General features: G+C 58.8%; 2 protein-coding genes across 9 annotated transcripts; one reads left to right on the top strand and one right to left on the bottom strand.

Annotated features, from left to right (window-relative positions):
- The first annotated feature begins 8,379 nt into the window (after positions 1–8,379).
- PRAP1 (proline rich acidic protein 1) lies at positions 8,380–13,073 on the top strand. 2 transcript variants are annotated; one of them, XM_044382284.3, is made up of 5 exons: positions 8,380–8,555; positions 10,931–10,997; positions 11,694–11,746; positions 12,554–12,657; positions 12,778–13,073. In XM_044382284.3, exons 1-5 carry the CDS (start codon positions 8,548–8,550, stop codon positions 13,008–13,010), a joined length of 465 nt encoding a protein of 154 aa, XP_044238219.1. In that variant the 5' UTR covers positions 8,380–8,547; the 3' UTR covers positions 13,011–13,073. The 2 variants fall into 2 exon arrangements, with proteins under 2 accessions (XP_044238219.1, XP_026350294.1); XM_026494509.4 differs by having other exon boundaries at positions 8,395–8,555; positions 12,554–12,663.
- FUOM (fucose mutarotase) lies at positions 9,743–19,380 on the bottom strand. Of its 7 annotated transcripts, XM_026494505.4 has the most exons (7): positions 19,252–19,380; positions 18,520–18,588; positions 16,995–17,065; positions 16,664–16,762; positions 11,460–11,593; positions 10,257–10,332; positions 9,928–10,022 (listed from the first exon to the last, which is right to left on the bottom strand). In XM_026494505.4, exons 1-6 carry the CDS (start codon positions 19,334–19,336, stop codon positions 10,266–10,268), a joined length of 525 nt encoding a protein of 174 aa, XP_026350290.1. In that variant the 5' UTR covers positions 19,337–19,380; the 3' UTR covers positions 9,928–10,022; positions 10,257–10,265. The 7 variants fall into 7 exon arrangements, with proteins under 7 accessions (XP_026350286.1, XP_057164213.1, XP_026350288.1 ...); XM_026494501.4 differs by lacking the exon at positions 10,257–10,332 and having other exon boundaries at positions 9,743–10,022; XM_057308230.1 differs by adding an exon at positions 15,929–16,002 and having other exon boundaries at positions 9,743–11,593; positions 19,252–19,379.
- Between the last annotated feature and the right edge of the window lie 57 nt (positions 19,381–19,437).

Here is a 19,437-nt window from a genome sequence, read left to right as displayed (position 1 = left end):
CAGGCAAGAAGCAGCCGCCTGGGCAAGAGAGAGGCACCCCCATCGTGGACTTCCTGGGCGCTCCAGGGAGGAAGGTCCCATTAGGGCCCTGAGCTGGGGCCCTTCCTTGGATTTAGGCGCCTGGCCCAGGGCCCTTACAGGTCAGCAAAGCGCCCCCAACTCCCAGTCCCTGGCTGGAGGGCTCTTCCTGGGGAGAGTCGGGCTTGGCTGGGGAGCAGCCCGGGGAGGCGGGCAGGGGGACTCACGGACACCTCCGCGCCTGCCCCAGACCGGCGGGCAATGGGTTATTCTTTAGGCGGATCATGCGGACGACGTCCGCTCTCTGGGAGGCAGAGATGGACAAGGAACCATCGGAATACAGATATAAAGAGGTCGGGTTTTCCAGCGCGAGGAAGAAAACGGCTCAGAAGCGCAGGGAAGGTGCCCCGGAGGGAGGGACTGACAGGAGACCTTAGGGGAGGGGCGGAGGAGGTGGGGCAGCAAGTGCCCAGGGCTGGAGGGGAGCTTCGCAGGGGCGGGAGAGGTGTGCCATTCCAGGGGGAGGGGGCTGGAGGCCTTCTGGCAGCAGTGTCCCCGCGGTTCACAAATCCAGCCTGTGCTTTACAGAGAACAGCGCGGAGGCGCAGAGCGTGTGGCCGCCCCGCAGCCCCGCAGCCTCTTCAATCTCGGGTTGGTGGCCACGCCCGCCGGAAGGCTGGGCCCGGGTCAGCCTAGCCTCCCCACAGGCGGCCTCTCCCTACAAGGAGCTCCGCCTCTGGGGTCCTCTAGGAGCCAAAGCCGATCTCCAACTCCTCCGACAGGGCGTGACGTTCATGTTACGTCATTGCGGGTTTCCATGGAAACAGAGCCGGGGATGACACATCTTCATGAAGGAAAGGAGCCATTTGGGGCCTTCTGGACTCTCCGCATCCGGTTCCAGGCCTCATGCCCCAGGCAGAATGCTGGGGAAGGGGCTGGGCTGCATGTGGGACCCCCTCCCCCGAACATTCATTGCCCTCGCTGAGTCATGGGGACCCTTTGGGGAGGCTGGCTGGGTTCATTCACACGACAGACACAGAACTCCGTGGACTAGGGGGGCCGCCCCTACTCCTCCCACTGGCCCCCCTCCCTCCACCCTACTCTGAAATTGTGTCTTCTCCAGCGGGTCATCTGCTCCCCACCCGCTGTGGGCTCCTGGGTGCGGGCGGTGCATGCGCCTCTCCGACATTTGGGGAGGGGGCGCGGGATGGGCGGTGAGGCTGTGCTGATGGACCGACGCACCGATGGAGAGGCGGGACAAGGGCCCTTAGCCCAAAACGCTGCAGATCCGCGGGTCACAGACTCGCATTCACCGCCCCCCTCGTATGCTGCGTCACGCCGACGGGTGCGCGCCAGTGCGCACGGGCGCGGGCTTGTGCGTGCTGGGTACGAGCGTCCTGCGCGTGTCGAGAGCGTGCACGTGACTGCGGAGCGCAGGGCACTGCGTGCTGTGCTGAAACCCAGCGGAGCACACGCCTCCGCCCCCGCCCCCGCCGCAGCCCCCACCAGAGGCCCTGCAGGCCGGTCCTCGGTTTGGCTTTTGGTTCAAGGGTAGGTGAACTGCGAGCGCCAGCCCAGCCCTGAGAGGGAAAGCGCAGGTTTGCACCCAGCTTTGGCTTCCCACACACCAGCCACCTGTAGCCCCGCGTCCAGGGGCTGTGGCAGGTGGTTCTGGAGAAATACCCGTATGCCTGGCTCCTGGCCACCACGCAGCTGCCCCCGCCACAGTCACCCCGCTCTCGGTGCCAGCAGGTCTTCTCAGCAGATCTGGTTCGCCCGACGCCTTCTGCCTCGACGCTTCTCCCCCACTCCGCCCCCCACCCGCCCCCACTCTCTCCCACCCTCAGACACAGCTGAACAGGTTCTGGAACTGGCACCCCCTCCCTACCTCGGGGACGCCCACCTCCCAGCGGCTCTCTCAGACCATGGTGAGGGAGCTGATGTTCAGCAGTCCGACCCCCACCCCAGGTGCCCCGCTGTGCTGAGGACTGGAGATCCGGGCAGCCGTCGGGTCTGTGCAAGGCTGGATACCTACGGTTCTTCCGGAAGGTCCAGGCAGCGGCTCACCCCGCGGAGGCCCCCCCGATCGTCAGGGAGGCCTGGGGACAGCACCCCCGCTCCGGTCAGCAGAGACCCCAAGGAAGGACCCTGGCTCGACCTGGCCGCGATTGGGTCAGCCGCAGTGCCCCCCTCCCATCCCTGCACACGCATCTCGCACACGCATCTCGCACACGCACCTGTACACGTACCTCACACACCCGTGCACACTCCCCTGCACGCCCCTGCACACACTCGGCCTCCCGTGCCCCCGCTCCACAAGGAGAAATGTGGAAATGGCTCACAGGCGGCTCCAACGGGCAGCTGCTGCAGGATGCGGTCGCAGGACGAGGATGCGGAGGAAGGATGCGGTTCCAGACGCTTCGCAGCCGGGGCGGGGCGGGGGAGGGACCGAGCCGAGACCGAGGCTGCTGTTGCCTGGGAGACGCGGGCGGAGGGAGGGGAGCACTTGCGTCTGCTGCCAGGGCTGCACTCCTACTGTGCCCCCCCCCATCGGAGCTGTGCGGGGGAAGGGGGGCATAGACTAACACGCACACCTCACACACTCACACCACCTCACTGCAGGGGGGCAGACGCCCTGGACAGCTGAGCCTTGGCTGCTCCTTGGCCTGGGGGTATCCAGGCTGGTCCCCACGACCTTGGTCAGGTGCTCAGACTTTCCTTCTTGCTCCCCTTGGTTTGGCCTTCATGCCCCCAGAAGAGGGCCTCCTCATGTCTCAGCGCCTGAAGTCCCTCGGCCTCCAGCTTTCCTAGGGCGATCCTATCCTTCTTGGTCAGTGTTGTGCCCCAGCACCTGCGTGGTACCCCCATAAAGAAGGTGCTCCATAGGTGTTTGTACAGCGATTGAGTTGGGGGGCAGCTCAGCCCGGCTGGGGTCAGGCTCCACATCCCTGGCTCCCAGCTGGTGGAAGACAGCAAGGAAAACAGCATGTTATCAGTGATTGGTCCCTTCTGCTGTTGAATAGTGCCCCACGGTCCCGCTAGGACCCCTTCTATCCACTGATGGGCACCTGCCCTGTTTCCAGCTTTGTCTATGGTAGACAGTGTTGCTGGGAACATCGTACCTGTGTTTGTGGACATTGGCCTCTCTTCTCTGGGTAGGTACCTAAGAGGGGAATTGCTAGGTCAGATGGTAGCTTACGTTGAACTTTTAAAGAAAATGCTAACCTTTTTCCAAAGGGGTAGCACCATTTTACGTTCCCACCAGAAATGTATGAGGGTTCCACTCTCTCCGCCTCCATCAACACTTGTTATTGTCTGTCTTTTTTCTAATAGCCAACTAGCCACCTGTAGTAGTCAGCTAGGGCCACCCTGAGAGTGCCACAGATTGGGTGGCTAAACCACAGGAATCTGGTTCCTTACAATGCTGGAGGCTCCAAGCCTGATACCAAGGGCAGGGTTGGTTTCCTCCGACGCTTCTCTTCTTGGCTTGTGTTTTCGGAGGGTCGCCCCTCTGTGCGTGTCTGTCTTCCTCTCCTCTTCTTATAAGGACACTAATCAGAATGGATTAGGCCCACCCATATGACCTCATTTTTTCCCCCCAAGTTCATTTATGTAAGTAATCTCTACACCCAAATCGGGGCTCGAACTCAGGACTCCAAGATCAAGAGCTGCGTGTTCCCCTGAACCTTATGTGACCTCATTTTAACTCAATTATCTCTTTAAAGACCTCATATCCAAATTCAGCCACATTCTAAGGTGCTGAGGGTTAGAACTTCAACATAAAAATTTTGGGGGGGGGGACAATTCTGCTCTAACACTGACCTAGTGGGCACGTAGTGATATCTCACTGTGTTTTGAACCTGAATCCCTAATAACTAATGGTGCTAACTAAGCGTCTCTTTATGGATTTATTAGCCACTGATATACTTCTGATGAAATATCTGTTCAAAAGTTCCAAATAGTTTTCATTTGGGTTTTGTCTTATTATTAAGTTGTAAGACCTTTTTATATATTCTGGATACAAGTCCTTTATCAAATACAGGGTTCACAAACAGTGTCTCACAGTCTATGATTTGTCTTTTCACTTTCTTGGTGGTGTCTTTTGAAGCACAAAAGTTTGTTATTTTCATGAGGTCCAACATCCGTTTTTTTCTTTTATCTACCATGCTTTTGGTCCATGCTTTTGGTGCTGTATTTAGGAACTGTGTACCTAACCCGAGGTGATGAAAAATTTTCTCATTTTTTTTCTTCCGGAGCTTTTACAATTTTAGCTTTTACATTTAAGAATGATGCATATTTTTTAAAAGAATGATGGATTTTGTTTTTTTTTTAAGTAAGCCCAGCATGGAGGCCAACGTGGGGTTTGAATTCAGAACCCTGAGTTCAAGATCTGAGCTGAGATCAAGAGTCAGACACTTAACTGACTGAGCCACCCAGGTGGCCCTAGAATGATGAATTAAAAAAATATTTTATTCATTTTGAGACTGAGAGATACAGAGAGAGAGAGAGAGAGCATGAGCAGGGGGAGAGGCAGAGGGAGAGGGAAGAAGCAGGCTCCCCAGTGAGCCAGGAGCCTGACCTCAGGATCATGACCTGAGCCAAAGGCAGATGCTTAACCATCTGAGCCACCCAGGCGCCCCGTAGAATGATGCATTTTGAATTAACTTTTGTGTGCAATGTAGGTTATAGGTCTAAATTCTTTTGTGGGTTTTTTTTGGCATATGGACATTCACTCATCTCAGCACCTTTTGTTGAAAACATTCACCTTTCCATATCAAATTGTCTTGACATCTTTGTCAAAAATTAGTTGTCCATATATGTGTGGGTTTATTTCTAGACCCTTAATTCCATTTCACTCATCTATTATCAATCCCCATGCATGTGGCACACGCTTTATCACTGTGGCATTATAGCGAGTTTCGAAGCGGGAGTAGTGTGTGTCTTCCAACTTCGTCCATCTTTTAGAAAGTCGTTTTGGCTCTTCCGAATTTTTTGCCTTTTCACGTAAGTTTTAGGATCAGCTTGCAGATTTCTACAAAGAATCCTGCTAGGAATTTGATAGGAGTTGCACTGAATCTACAGATCAATTTTGGGAGAGCTGTCATCTTAACAAAATTGAACCCTCCAAGCCATGAACACGGAACATTTCTCTGTGTATTTAGATCTGTAATCTCTCTCAGCACTAGTCTTGGGCTTCTTTTGTTAAATTTATTTATTAGTATTTCATTGTTTTCAGTGCTATCATGAAGGAATTTTTCCTAATTTCAGTGAAATTGCTCACTGCTAGTGTATAGACACAACTGATTTTTGTATGTTGATCCTGTATCCTGAGATCTTCCTTAGAACCTTCTAAATATGGGATCACAGCCTCTGCAAATAAAGACAGTTGTACTTGCCCATCCGAGTCAAGCCTAGTTTTCTTCGCTCTCTTGCTGCCCTGCCCGCTCTCGACAGCGCCGTGCTGAATAGCGCCGTCATCTCAAGCCCAGTCTTCAGGAGGAGGCTGTCCGTGTTCACGGACATACGGTGTTTGCTGTAGGTGTTTTGTACGTGCCTTTTTCTCAGGCACGTTCTTAGTTGAAAGCTTTTATCATAAATGGGTATTGGATTGTTTCAGATTCTTTTTCTGTGTCTGTTACAATGACCACATGTTCTTTGTCCTTCATTTTATCAGTACAGTGTAACATATCAATTCATTTTTGAATATTAAATCAATTTTGCATTCCTAAAATAAATTCCTTTTTATGTGTTTTAGTAGTTTTAAAAAATATTTTTGTTTATTTATTTGACAGAAACACTATTAGGGAACACAAGCAGGGGGAGTGGGAGAGGGAGAAGCAGGCTTCCCACCCAGCAGGGAGCCCTCGATCCCAGGACCCCGGGATCACGACCTGAGCCGAAGGCAGACCCCCAACGCCTGAGTCATCCAGGCGCCCCGTGTTTTAATATGTTATTAAGAAATTTTTGTCAGTGTTCATGAGGAATATTAGCGTATACTTTTCTTTTCCTTGTAATGTCTTTGCCTCTGGAGTCAGGGTGACTCCGGCCTCCTCGGAGCCTTCTGGGCCCCGGCACAGTCCGCTAAGACGGGGCTGCAGGCCTGTCCTGTCCTTGCTGGGAAGTCAGCTGTCAGCCGGCTTGCCGGGGCTCTGCCAGGCATGGTTTTTCTCTTGCTGTCCTCAAGAGTTTGTCTTTGGGTTTCAACAGTTCAGCCGTGATATGTCTCTGTTTTTACCTAGTTGGGGCTCATCGAGCTCGTTGGATCTGTAGTACATGCTTCTCTTCAAGTTTGCAGTGGTTTTTGCCATTCTGTACTGAAATATTCTTTCTGCCCCTTTCTCTCCTTCCTCTTGCTTTGGGACTCTGTGTCTGTATGTGTGCATATGTGTGGTGTCCGTGCATGTGTGCGATGCAAGTATATACACGCATCTGTGCGTGTGCACGTGTGTGTACATACAGATGGGACATGTATGTGTGTGCTTGACACTAGTGGTCTAACAGATCTCTGAGATGATGTTCATTTTTCATCTTTTTTGGTCTCTTCAGATTGGATAAATTCTGTGGATCTGTCTTTAAGAGCTGATCTAACTTAAAGATATTAAACACTCAAATGTGGGGCGCCTGGGTGGCACAGCGGTTAAGCGTCTGCCTTTGGCTCAGGGCGTGATCCCGGCGTTATGGGATCGAGCCCCACATCAGGCTCCTCCGCTGGGAGCCTGCTTCTTCCTCTCCCACTCCCCCTGCTTGTGTTCCCTCTCTCGCTGGCTGTCTCTGTCTCTGTCAAATAAATAAATAAGATCTTAAAAAAAAAAGAACTTCTTTTTAAAAACAAATAAATAAATAAATAAACATTTAAATGTGTCTTCTACTAAACCCTCTAGTGAATTTTTAAATTTTGGTTATGGTGCTTTTTAATTCCAGAATTTCTATATGATTCTTTAAAAACTTCTGTTTATTGAAATTCCTTCAGACATTTCATCATCCTTCTCTTCAATTCCTTACGATGGCTTCCCCTCAGCTCTTGTCCGCCAAGTCCAGCACCTGGGTCCACTCACAGATGCTCTCCAGTACCTGCTTCCCCGAATAGTGCTCACACTTCCTTGTTCCTTTGCCTGTCTTGTAATTTGTGGTTGAAAAACACGTGTTTTAACTGTCTCATCAAGGGAACAAGTGTGCCGTACTGATGACAGAGGTTAGTGGTGGGGAAACAGGGTGAGCCAGACGGGCTGTGTGGGGGCGCTACTTTCTGCTAGATTTTTCTCTGTACCTAAAATTGCTCAAAAAATCAAATCTCTTCATTAAAAAAGCACCAACAACGAGATGCCTTAGACGATCTGTTGTAGCTGCTTTGGGTTCTGGTTCCCTGAGGGTGACGGTCGTTTGTGGAGCAATCTCCAGCCTGGGTCTGCACACTCTTGCGATGCGCACACTGACCTCACTCGGGACCTTTCCCTCCTTGGCTCTTTGACGCCTGGCTTCCCGTGGGTCACTCCTGTGTCTACACTGCTCACGGCTGTGCTCGGTCGGGCAGGGGGGTTCCGCTCTCTGCTGATGGTTGAGAGCACACAGATATGTTGAGGCAGTTTTTCTTTTTTTTTTAAAGATTTTATTTATTTATTTGACAGAGAGAGAGACAGCCAGCGAGAGAGGGAACACAAGCAGGGGGAGTGGGAGAGGAAGAAGCAGGCTCATAGCGGAGGAGCCTGATGTGGGGCTCGATCCCAGAACGCTGGGATCACGCCCTGAGCCGAAGGCAGACGCTTAACGACTGTGCCACCCAGGCGCCCCGTTGAGGCAGTTTTTAAGGCTGCTTCCCTGACACCGTCCCTCTGGAGGCCCTGTGCCCACCGCCCCGGAGTTTGGGTAGGAACAGCCCCCCGCAAGCAGGCTCCTGGCACCTCCCTTCTGACCCAAGGCTCAGCAGCCCGTTTGAGCACCCACTTCTCAGTTGCACCTGTGCCCTGGGTCGCATTCCAGAGCCCTGACGTGGTTGGTTTGAAGGCTCCTAACTCTGACTTGTGGGAAGCCCCAGCCCTTGCACGTGTCTCTGAGCAAACCCAGCTCCAGGAGGAGAGGGCCCAAAGAACAGGAGGGCACTGGGACGGCTTTCCAGCTTCCGGCCAACCAGTCAGCCTGGTTTGGGGTCCAATGCCCCTGGGTCACAAAGCTCAGGCCTGCAACATCAGGACGCTTGGCTGGTGGGGGGCCAGCAAGACTGGGTATGGGGCATGCGGATTCCAGCGTGGGGGCTGAGGGGGGAGGCACAGCTGCAGAAGGGCCGTCCTGAAGTGGGTGCCGAGAGGGCCATGGGAGTGACAGCTGGTGGAGAGCCAGCTCGGTAGCACCCGTCACCGGTGCCGTTGGGATCTCTGGTCTCTGACCTCTGTCCAGGTACGCCCACATGGGGCCATAAACCCCTGAGGAACCTGGGTGGGGAGGGGCAGGGCCAGTTGTCCGAGTCACTGTCGGCTTGGATCTGGAACTTCGGGTCCCCCCGAGCACCGTCTACGCTGAGAAGGGGACTCCATCATGAGGAGGTAATGCCCAATGCCTGTGAAGCCAGCCCCCCCAGCCCCCGGGGTACCTCCTTCCCAGCTCGGGCTGGTTCCAGGGGAGGCAGTCGGCGGGGAGGAAGGAGTGGCTCTCTGTCCTCAGACCGGTGTTCGGCTGCAGTCCCCGGGCTGCCGGAGCTCTCCCTCCCGAGCTACCTTGACTGTTCCCCACCTGGTGTCTGCGTCTGGGCACCAGCTTTGAGGGCCACCCCTGGGATCCCCATGAGAGAGGGAGCACACCTGTCCCTTGGGGTCCCTTGACCCAGCAGAGAATCACCCCTGGACAGGGGAGGGAGGAGGCACCAGGTCTGTGACTGCCCAAAAGAAGGGCTTGGGTCAAGAAGAGGAGGCTGGAGGCTGGTAGGGGCTAAGAGCAGGGGTGAGATGCTACCCTTAGGGGACATCACCCTGGAGGCAGGGGTGTGCTGGGCCCAGAGTCAGAGGCTATCTCCCTCCTGTGGGGTCCCCTTTCCTCCTTCTCTAAACCAGAGCTCTCCCCTTGCCCTCCTGTTCTGGGGGGTTCTCCTTGGAACCCCAGTGTGAACCAGAGGCCATACCTCCCTTGTAGAGAGGTCGTTGGGTGGCTTGGGGGCCTTGGGAACCCTTGTCTTCCTGGAGAGAGGCCTACAGGGGGCCCACAGCCAGGATGCCCCATGCTCCTCATTGCCACCCCCGCTCCCTGGACCCAGCAGCGTCCTATCCTGTGAGGTGCTTTCCCAGGCTTAGCTGGACAGCGTGGTGGTGGGTGTGGAGTCCAGACACGTCAGCACAGGTCCGCAGTTCAGCCCCTGCCGGCACGTGAGCTGGCCTCTGTCTGGGGGTCAGTGCCCAGGAGAGGCAGGGCAGCTGAACCAGACCAGGCCAGTGCCTCGAGGTCAAGGGCACGCCCCCACCCTTTGGCTCCCATGGCATGCACAGGAACCCTCACTCCAAAGTGCTGAGCCACTTGGGGAAGAAGCAAAGGTCTTTGTGGGACTGGAATCTGTGGTGGGGGGGGCAGCTTGTAGAAAGCCTTGATCTCAGGTCCCTGCTGACCCCCTGGGCTCCCCAGCCCTTCCCAGCCGTGCCCAGACTGCCCCCTAGCCAGCTGCAGAGACAGAAAGAACCCTTCTCCAGAGCATCAGGAAGAGCCCTGTGTGCACACAGATGGTTAAAAGATAAACAGACGCATATTAAAATTTTGAGTTTTTTTGAGCAAAATCAGTTAGAATCGGGCGGCATCCCATCCAGCAGACAGGAAGGCGCTCGAGATGCTGTACGGGGAATTACAGGCAGCGGGGAGCAGGACGAGGAAGTTGCAGTAGCAAAACGCGGTCGGTCATCGCAGGGTGACTTTTCCTTAGGGGATGGACGCGGGGGCCTGTTGGGCAGAGGACCTCCCCAGGGCTGACCGGCGGTTCCTGCCTCACTGCTTTAAGGGTCCATTTCTGGGTTCGGGTCGGTGACCTGGGGCTTGGGGCGAGCGATTCCATTTTGGGCCTGTTGTCTTGTTTTTTAACAAGACACATGCACACCATAGGCACCGTGCACGCACACACACCGTGCAAAAACACAACCACGCACACGCACAGCAGGCACCAGTCAGTCTCCCGTCCTCTCCTCTCCTGTCTTGGATGAGCCTTCCAGGACCTTTCCTGCTTGGTCCAGTGGTCACTGGTCCTGTGTGTGAGTTTTTGTGTCTCCTACCTTTGGCCATCACTCCTCAGACTCCCTGCTTGAGGCCCGGTCCTTGGCTCCTCTCCCGTTGGCCATCCTGGCCACCCTAGGGGTCAAGTTGAATGTGTCCGGGAAGAGCACCCCATTCTGCCTGCCTCCTCCCGGGCTGCCTGCCCCGGCACTGGCACCACTGTCCACCCACAGCTCTGAGATGAGCAAGGTGCAGTCCGGCCCTGAGGGAGCCACCGTGCACAGCTTCAAGGGTGCCACGGACACACGGAGCACTGAGATCCTTGCCCCAAGTGCTAGCCTATCAGCACCTAAGCCCAGGATGCTGTGAGCCTTCACCGCTCTGTGCCCAAGGGGGCATGTGTCCGTTTGCAGCTGCCAGCACAGATGCCCAGGGCTGGAGGAAAGGCATGGACCATCCTAGCCACCTGGTGGCCTGTGCGTGCAGCGTAGGGTCTGTCCAGAATGTAGGGTGCTGCAGGGCAGTGGTCCCTGGGAGCAAGTGTGGGCCTGTGGCGGTCCCACCTCTCTGTGCCTGTGTGTCCTTGGTCTGTGAGATGGAGAGAGAGTAAAACGTCCCTGGCCAGGACCCACGCTGCCAGCCACCCTGGGCTGCCCGGACAGGAGTCCTGCCTGGAAGCTGATGGGCAGGAGCAACCCGGCCTGCCTCTCACTCTCCTCTCTGGTCCCCTCAGGCTCCTCCTGGCCACCAGCCTGGTGGCTCTGCTGCTGGCGGAGGCAGGCTCGGCTTCCCTGCCCCAGGTATGTGTGGGCTCCTCCCGGCCCCTGCCCCACCAGCAAGGAATGTGAAGAAAGGGTGCCACACTGGGGTGACTTCAGGTCCCCGTGCAGCGGGTGGCCCTGTGGGCACCAGGAGGGACCCTGAGGATGAAGAGGAGCGGGCCCTCTGTGGGGTCTGGTGGGCAAGGCTCACGAACACACAGGTGGTCCAGGTAGAGGAAGGGGTCCTTGATGACACTCACTTGCACTGTGATTCGAGCAGGTCCTCCCTCTTGTGCATGCTACTCAGGTGCTCTCTGTGCCAACTGGGGTCACGCCGTGTCTCCCCATCCCTCTTCCCCCTACCCTGCCTTGGGTCAAGGCCACTCAGACCTGCACACCTGGGAAAGACCAGGTGGAGGGGAAGGCCCGCCCAGTCCTTCCTGGCAACAGACAGCTGGTCACTCCCCAGGGGCCACGTCTCATTCATTCCCCTGTGCTCACCTTGCTCCACAGAAGGCTGGACTCAGAGGGACTGACCCCCTCTTCCTCAGGCCATCAGCCGGGGAGGGGTGGTGCACACGCAGCCCCAGGGATGGTCCTGTCTCTCCAGGAATCACATGGCCTCGGTCCAGTCCCTGGGTGGGGGGGTGGGGGGTGGGGGTGGAGTCAGCAAGTGTGGCCCAGGGGGCCTTGGAGCCATCTCTCTGCAGGTGTTCTCTGACCTCCCTCTTCCAGGTCCTCATCAAGACCAAAGGCTACAGCGGGTCCCCTGAGCAGGACATGGAGGAGTGAGTGCCCCCAGAAGCTCCTTCTGCATTCCCCTGCTGTTGCCCCTTCTGGGAACCCCCTAAGCTAAGGGCGTTGTGGATGGTGGGGAAGCCCTGCCCACAGCTTCAGAGAGGGGGAAATGCTCCAGACAGCATGAGAGACCACAGGATCTGTCAGCGACCTACCAGAGCTGGGGGGGCGGAGCTCCAGGATGATCCCTTAGCTCTCCTAGCAGCCTCCAGGATGGCTACCCCGCACCCCAGGGCCCTGGCCACAGACAGAGGCACTTCTAAGCCATGCCCCCTTCTCTGCACTTGCATGAGGCAACCCCAGCTGGTTTCTCCCCCAGGGCCACGCTGGGCCAGGCTAGAGGACAGAGAGCCACTCTGCAGCCTCCATAGGCCTGGCATCTGGAACAGGAGGGAGCTCCTGCTCGAGTTCCTCCGGGTTTCCACGACCCACGGCTGGGGCAGGATGTTTTCTCAGGGGACACCCTTAGCATACCTCCCAAGGGACACTCCGACCCTCCTGGGCCCTCTGCAGCTCAGGGATGTGGTGGGGATGCCTGGCCTGCGGGTCTGGGTTCCGTGGAGTTGGCCTGGCCATACCTCTTGGGTGGTGGGGGCGGGGGGGGGGCAGTGGTGCTTGTCCCAGGGCCCCTTGTGGGTGATGGAACAGAGCCACCAAGGACTCGGGGGGAGCAATGTCCTGCTAGGTCTCCTGCCCAGGGCCCCTAGGCTGCTCAGAAGGCAGTGGGCACCCTCACTGGCGGGGCTGGCTGGCTGCCTCCAGGGGCGCAGAGGAACCTGACCCAGCTGTGCTTGCAGGGCCTGGGGCGCCCGAGTGGTGGAAACTCTGAAAAAGGACAACCGGCTCATGGGGCTGCTAGTGGCACCAAAGCTTGCAGCTGACACGTGGGAGAGACGGCAAGGTCAAGGTGGGCACCCCGGGGCGGGGTGGGGTGGGGAACAAGGTCACAGCAGGGGAGCTTCATTGGAGTCGACATCCTCCAGAGGGAAACCACGCCCCCATCCCATGTTCTTGTGTGTAGGCACCAAGGCCCAGGCAGGGACAGAGGACACCCTGGGCCACGCTCCAAGCCCCAGGTGGGACCCTGAGCCCGACCGTGATGACCTGTACCACCCACCGCCCGGCGAGGCCGAGGAGGCCCAGGAGGAGGCAGGGCTCTGGTCTTGGGCACTGTCACCTCCCCAGGGGCTTCAAGGGCCAGAGGAGGATCGAGACCACATCTACCACCCCAGGGAGGACTCCTGGGGGCCCTGACCCCTCCCCAGCTGGGAAAATAAACCTTGCAGAGGTGGAGACATGCGTCTTCAGGAACGGCGACTGTGGCCCTAGCCTGCTCTGTCTGAGGAAGGGAGGCCCGTGTCCTCCTGGCACCACAGGCTTGTCCCCACACATCAAGAGCCCCCAAAGCTCCCCCAACCCAGCACCCCTGCTCCCAGGATGATCTGCTTCCCTTAGGCCTCCTCCTTGTGTGTTGGGATGGGGCCAGGGGCACGGTAGAGGTCAGTGGTTGGGACCAGTCAGCTCCCCGCAGATGGGCCCTGAAAATATGGCAGGAGGCCGTCAGTGGGCGCTCGGTGTGGGGGGGTGGCGGTGCAGGACTGAGGCCGACTCCCAATCCTCCTCATTCTCTGGGTGCTTGCCCAGCGCGGTCTGAGGGGCCCTGATCCAAGGGCACGGCCTGACCCTGCGGCTGTGGGCCCGACCCTGCAGCTGCGGGCACGGACTCGATTGTTTCACGTACTGAGTGTGTGCTGACTGTACGTGCAACGCAGATGGGGTTTCTGGGTGGTGATCACGGCCCTGCATCAAGAGGGAAGCACTGAGTGCCTCCCAGTCCCCAGCCTGAGAGGCCACCAAGTGGTTGATTCTGATGCATCCGGCTGCTCCGGGGACAGGGGGCTTGTCCAGGGTGTCCTCCCGCCAGTCCCCTCTGAGGACTTGAATGGAGGCCCACGCCCTGAGCTCTGCCTGATGGCTCACGTGCTCACTGCCTGGCATTGTACCACCAAGTGGGGGGGGGGCACTGTCATCCCCAAGTTACTGAGGAAGGGACCCCAGACTGGACAGTGACCTGTTCACGGTCCTCCCTAACAGCAGCAGAGTGGGTCCCAGCCTCACCGCTGTGTACCTTGCAGCTGCTCTTGCCCCAGACCCGAGGAGCCACGTGGGTGGGGAGGCCCCAGACTGTATACCGCATGGCGCATGTGAGGGTTAGCAGGCCCGCAGGTCACCCCCGTCAGGTCGAGGATAGCCATCTCGGAACAATTTGGTATGGGCAGTGGGGGCCCAGCGCCCAGCTCAGATCCAAGGTCAGTGGTGGCCACGGCCCTGGGCAGCCCAGGGTGGTTTGTTGCCAAGTCTCTCTCCCGCATCACTGGAGCCAGGTCTCCCCATGGGCATTTCCTCCAACCCAAGGGTACGGTCATGTGGCTGAGAGCACCTGGAGAGGCAGGGCGAGCTAGGGATTTGGGAGTGGGCAGCTGACGTGTGCAAGCCTCATGAGCAGGAGACACTGGCAGAGGCAAGCAGCTCTCAAGTGTAGACGGTATCCAAAGACACTTAACTGCACACTTCAAGGGTGTACAGTTTATTATATGTCAGTTACGTCTCAACAAAGCTGTTTAAAGAAAGGCCTTTGTGCAGCTAGAAGTGGGGTCAGGGGTCTGAGGTTAAGCCCTGGCAGTGACTGACCCCGGGCAGGGTCCCTTCCCCAGGCTGAGCCCCAGATCTCCAGCCCAGTGGGCGGCCTGCCCTCCAGGGTCTCCTTGACGTCCGGGACACCAGCCCTGGTCCCAAGCATGGGAGTCTTCCCCAGGCTCTGAGGGACCCAGAGGTCCAGGACCCTCCGTTCATGCCAGCGTCTGCACCCGCATGTCTAAAGGAGGGCCTGAAGGGGAGGAAGAGGGTTTGGGAAGCCCCTGGAGTCCAGAGCAGTGGTGGCAGGATGCTCCCACCCTGAGCCCCAGCCCAAGCCTGACGCTGGAAGCCATCACAGCCTCCCCCCGACATGCTGCCTTCAGGTGGGCTGGCCCTTTGCCTGCTGGGCAGGGGGCGTCCTCATGTCCTTTACCTCCCCACCCCACCAGCCCACTTCCTAGGACAGCTCAGGCTCCTGTGTGTTCAGCAGGCACCCAATCACTGGAGAGAGGGAACAGACGACCGGCCCCCACCCTCACCAGCACCCAGACCAACCCCGGCCACCTGCCCTCCTGCCTTTGGGGCTGAAGGAACGGCCCTGGTCTTCTCAAGGGTCACCTGAGTGTCTGCAGCCTGGGGGGCTGATGGCAAAACCCCCTCTCCACTCAGGGCCCCCCGAGCAGCTACTCCACCCACCCCCAGGCCTCTGCAGTGCAGTCATGGGCCCCCAGCCCAGCGCTCTGGGGGGTCTCCTCACATGAGGATCTCTACTTGTGTGAGCTCCTGTCCTGAACCCAGGGACTTCTCAGAGTCAGGCCACCCAAACCTGTAGGGAGGAGGGAGGCCTTCCTTCCCACCTCAGGATGCATGAGTGCGGGGTGGTGGTGGTGGGGGTGCTCTGAGGAGCCAATGGCTTCCCTTGTGTTTGGTGCCAAACAAGTCTTCGTGAGGACGGGGATGTCATTGCAACCTCTGGACTGAACACTGACAAGTCATCACACTTCACATCATTGTCATAAATGGGGTGAATCCCGGTGCCAGTCAGTGGCCCCTCCCCCCACCCTGCAAGGACCAGCCTGGCCCCTGGGGTCCCCAGTTGGGTGCAGTCAGGGCTGAGCAGGGCAGGGCCAGTTTGTCCGTTGTCTGGCTTAGAGATCCACATTCCTCTCTGGGCCCAGGGCTCTTCGCCAGGCCTAGAACAGGGCCTCGGGGGCCAGCACCCCCTTCTTGAGGATGAGGTTTCCATAGAGGGCCGTCTCCCTGCATAAGGAGCTGAGCTGAGAACCAAGCTGGGATCCCTGCTCTGCCGCCCACCCCGTCCACTTCCATCCCACCCAGTAGACAGGTCTAGGGACCGGTCTTCAGGCAAATCCCTTGATAATCCTATTCCCAGGGGACCTCTAGTCTCAGTGAGGGCAGGGGCTGAGCAGCGGGTAGGGGGAGTGCCCCATATGACCCAGACCCAGCCAGACCCAGCCGATCCTGCCCTGACGAGCAGGGCCCTGCAGGACCCTGTGGACGCGGCCAGAACTCACCCAGTTGCTACAACGGCAAAAGCCTTTTTGGCCCGCTCATAAAACTCAAACCTCTCTATCTTCGCCAGCGTGCTCTGGAAGGCAAAAATGTCATGTTTGAGGGGCCTTCTCAGAAACCCTCAGGGTCCAAGCAGGCGCCAGGGGCATGAGGAGACATGGCCGCCCTGCGCTCGTGTCTCTGGCTCTCCTGGCTGGGGTCCCGAGGGTGCTCAGCCTCTGAGCTGCGAGGACTGGACAGGCAGGGACATGGGGGGCTGTGGTGGCCAGCTGCCTGGGGCCCTTGTGTCCCTTGGGAGTTGGCCTGACGGCTGGAGGGCCCCTGCCCAGGATGGGAGTCCCAGGCAGCCTCTCCTCAGGTGGGTCCTGCCCAAGACGTGCTGGTGGGAGGTCCTGGGGGAACAGATTCATCCCCTTACTATGTGGGGGTTACACACAGCATTAGGCCAGGCCTCTGACCATCAGACAGGGGCCAGGGGAGCCCTACTTGCCCCTGGTTCCACTCACATAGGCTGGGGTGGGTGAGGGACCCCAGGCCACAACAGGGTCCGTGACCTGAGAGGTGGGAGGTTGGGCGCAGGGGCCAGTCACATCCCCAGGGTCACTCTTCTGTGGAGGGTGAGCAAGTGAGCCACAACTGTAGGGTGGACCTGGGGCCCCTGTCTTTTTCTCCTCCCCGGCCTCCCAGGAGGTACAGAGGGTCCCTGAGAGCTCCCTTGGTGGGGGCTGCAGCCTCACCACGCAGCCGGCCTCAAATAGGATGGACTGGTAGCTCCTCCACACTGGAGTCTGAAGGCCCGTCTTCCTATCGCTGGGCACCAGCTCCATGACAGCAGCCTAGGGACAGGGGTCAGCTGTGTGGGCTACCCATCCAGCTGCCCTGGGGACTTCCAGCACCCCCTTCCCCCCCACACTGGGTGACAGTTCAGGGGTCCTCTGAGCAGGGTCAGGGCCCTTTGGGGGCACATGGCTTTGTCCCACCCTTCGAGGTAAGTGGGTCCTCTGAGCTCTGACAAAGAAGAAACCAAGGCCCCGAGCAGGGAGGGGCAGCGTGGTGACAGGCACTCACCGGGGTCTCTACATAGGTGTCCAGCGGCAGCAGCTTCAGCACGGCCTCCAGGAGCTGTGGGATGCCCAGGCCTGAGGGCAGAGTGCCAGCCTCAGATGCAGCCCTCTCCCACCCAGTCCCCAACAGTGCCAGCAGCCTTCTGGGCCTGCCCACGCCCTTTATCCTGGGCCTCACTAAGCCGGCCAGCAAGGATGGCCTTGGGCCTGGGACGGAGCCGGGGCTGCAGGCACCTGCTGCCTGCCTGGTGACATGTATTAGGGTCACACTGGCACCTCCCTGCCATAGCACCTGTGACCATCCTGGCTCTGGGCTCGCCCTGCCCTTCAGTCTGCACCGCACCGGTTATTGGTGGCGACCTCAAACACCCATCCACCAGGAGGCGCACCTGGGCCACTTCCCTGACCCCAGTTCCCCCAGATGACCCCTGGGTTGCCACCTTTATCCTGTGGTGAGGATACTGGGGTCTGGGAAGAGGCTGTTCTTGCCCCAGGCTGCCCCCAAAGCCGCCCACCGGTCTCCAAGGTCCCTGCTCTCCTGTAAAGCTGGTTTCTCATCGTTAAAGGGACTTGTGCTGGTTGTACAAAACGGGGAAATGCAGAGCTGGTGACAAGAAAGAATCGCCTGCTGGTGGGAAAGCCTGCTATCCTGAGTGCATTTTCTTCTGCCTTTTTCTCTGGTTTGACTTGTCTGTGCACCTGACTGCTTGTCTCCACTAACTTGCAGGGCATGTGGGTCACTCCTTATCTTCTAGCATTCAGGCCCGCAGTGTAAACTGAGGCATGGCTGGCTCATCTCCCTCAGCAGAGGCTGGAAGCCAAGGCCACTGGGTCTGGGGGCAGCAGCCACTGAACAGGCCTCAGACCACTGGCCCGCTCTGTTCAGAGGGGCTGGTTTACCCCGCATTTCACATCTCTGTGCCTCCGTGGCCTCAATGTTGCAGGGAGAGTTGTGTCCCCTCTCAGACAGTTGCTGAGGGCGGGGAGACAGTCAGGCCCAGTCTGAGCCCACTGCCAGCCCAGGTAGGACAGGACAAGGCAGGACACTGGTGTCCTCACACCTCCCCCACCCCCTTACTCTTGATACTAACTCTGATACTACCATCACCTTGGGGACCTGGCTCCAGGCCCCTCCGGCCCAGCTTCCTGCCCACCCCTGAGGGTCAGAGGGTCTCAGAAACAGGGCACAGGGGCACCTGGAGCCTGTGAGGTCAGGTCACCAGTACTGGGATTTCTGTAGCAGAATAAAAGCTGAACACCTGACCTGGGCTGTGGGGGACAGGGGTGCACCAGTGCTCAGCCAGCCAACAAGGCATTGGGCCTCAGTTTCCCCACTTGCAAGAAGTTACCAAGAGGTGTCTGAGACGGAGCAGGGGGCCCCGGGGTTGAAAAAGGTCTCCGTGGGTCCTGGCACTGGGATTTCCTGGGTCACTGGTGGGTACTGGGAATAAGTGGGGCTGGGGGCAGAGCGGAGGCACTTGGGGAGCCCAGAGCTGGGACCACTGCCCATCCACCCTAACTCCACTCACCATCTGCGCGGATCTCCTCCGGTCCACCCCTGCATATGGAGGAGGTGGGGAAGTTCACGTCTGCAAAAACTGCACAGCCATCCAACCCGGTCAGACATCCCCTGGTGGGTCCGTGGGTCCGCGCAGCCCACCTTCCCACCGCGTGGGTGGGCACAGACCTCGGGTCACCTGTCCCACACGTTAGAGCACGCCCACTGCCCTCCCCGACCCCTTTCGTCCGAGGTGGGGGCGGGGAGAGCAAGTTTCCAAGCGCAGAAGCTGCCGGGGTACGAGGACGAGGAAGGAGCTTGGACCCCGGGGGGCCGTCTGGGAGGGGGTCTGGAGAATGAGCGGCACACGGGGCCTGAGGCCGGAGCTGGGAACTTGGCCGCCGGGGCCCCCAGAAAGCCGGGCTGGGGGAGGGACCGGACCTGCCGGACACAGCCCCGCCTGGACCAAGGGCCACCGTCCTCGTGACCGCCTGGGGCCGACCAAGGTCTGGGCAGGGGCTTGGGCCACCAACCGGGCCTCAGTTTCCTAACGAATGTGGGGGGTGGGGGTGTCCTATTCGGAAGTGGGACGGAGCGGCCAAATGCCTCCACCGCAGGACCCGGCTCTTCCCGGGCTTGGGGAGCCGTCGCCTCCCGGCTGGGGGCACAGCCCGAGTCCGGACCCCTGCGGGGCCTGGGGTGGCGGGGGGCCCCGCGCGCGTCTCGCCCGGCTTCTGCCCGAGGCCCTGTCCCCGCCCCTCACCGATCTCGTCTCCGTGCCCCATCCGCGCCAGGGCATAGAGCAGCTCAGGGGACAGCAGCGCGGGGACGCCCTTCAGCACCACCATGATCTCCGGGGCTGGAGCGGAGGGGCGTGGCCTCGACGGAAGGGGCGTGGCCTCGGCGGAAGGGGCGGGGCAGGAAGGCGCGCAAGACCCGGCGGTGGGGA

Source organism: Ursus arctos, unplaced genomic scaffold (assembly GCF_023065955.2).
Source record: "Ursus arctos isolate Adak ecotype North America unplaced genomic scaffold, UrsArc2.0 scaffold_7, whole genome shotgun sequence".
Taxonomy (NCBI): domain Eukaryota; kingdom Metazoa; phylum Chordata; class Mammalia; order Carnivora; family Ursidae; genus Ursus; species Ursus arctos.
The sequence above is the reverse complement of the archived record's forward strand: the minus strand, read 5'-3'. Positions and strand labels throughout refer to the sequence as shown.

Bases quoted from the DNA above. Each gene is read 5' to 3' on its own strand.
- PRAP1 (XM_026494509.4), top strand. The intron at 10,998-11,693 runs GTATGTGTGGGC...TCCCTCTTCCAG, and splicing joins GCTCGGCTTCCCTGCCCCAG to GTCCTCATCAAGACCAAAGG. The intron at 12,664-12,777 runs GTGGGCACCCCG...TCTTGTGTGTAG, and splicing joins GGAGAGACGGCAAGGTCAAG to GCACCAAGGCCCAGGCAGGG.
- FUOM (XM_026494501.4), bottom strand. From the start codon at position 19,336: ATGGTGGTGCTGAAGGGCGTCCCCGCGCTGCTGTCCCCTGAGCTGCTC. The intron at 16,763-16,994 runs GTGAGTGCCTGT...CCCTGTCCCTAG, and splicing joins ACACCTATGTAGAGACCCCG to GCTGCTGTCATGGAGCTGGT. The intron at 10,023-11,459 runs GTGAGCACAGGG...GCTCGCCCCAAG, and splicing joins CCAGCCTTCTGTGGAGCAAG to CCCCAGGTCACCGACCCGAA.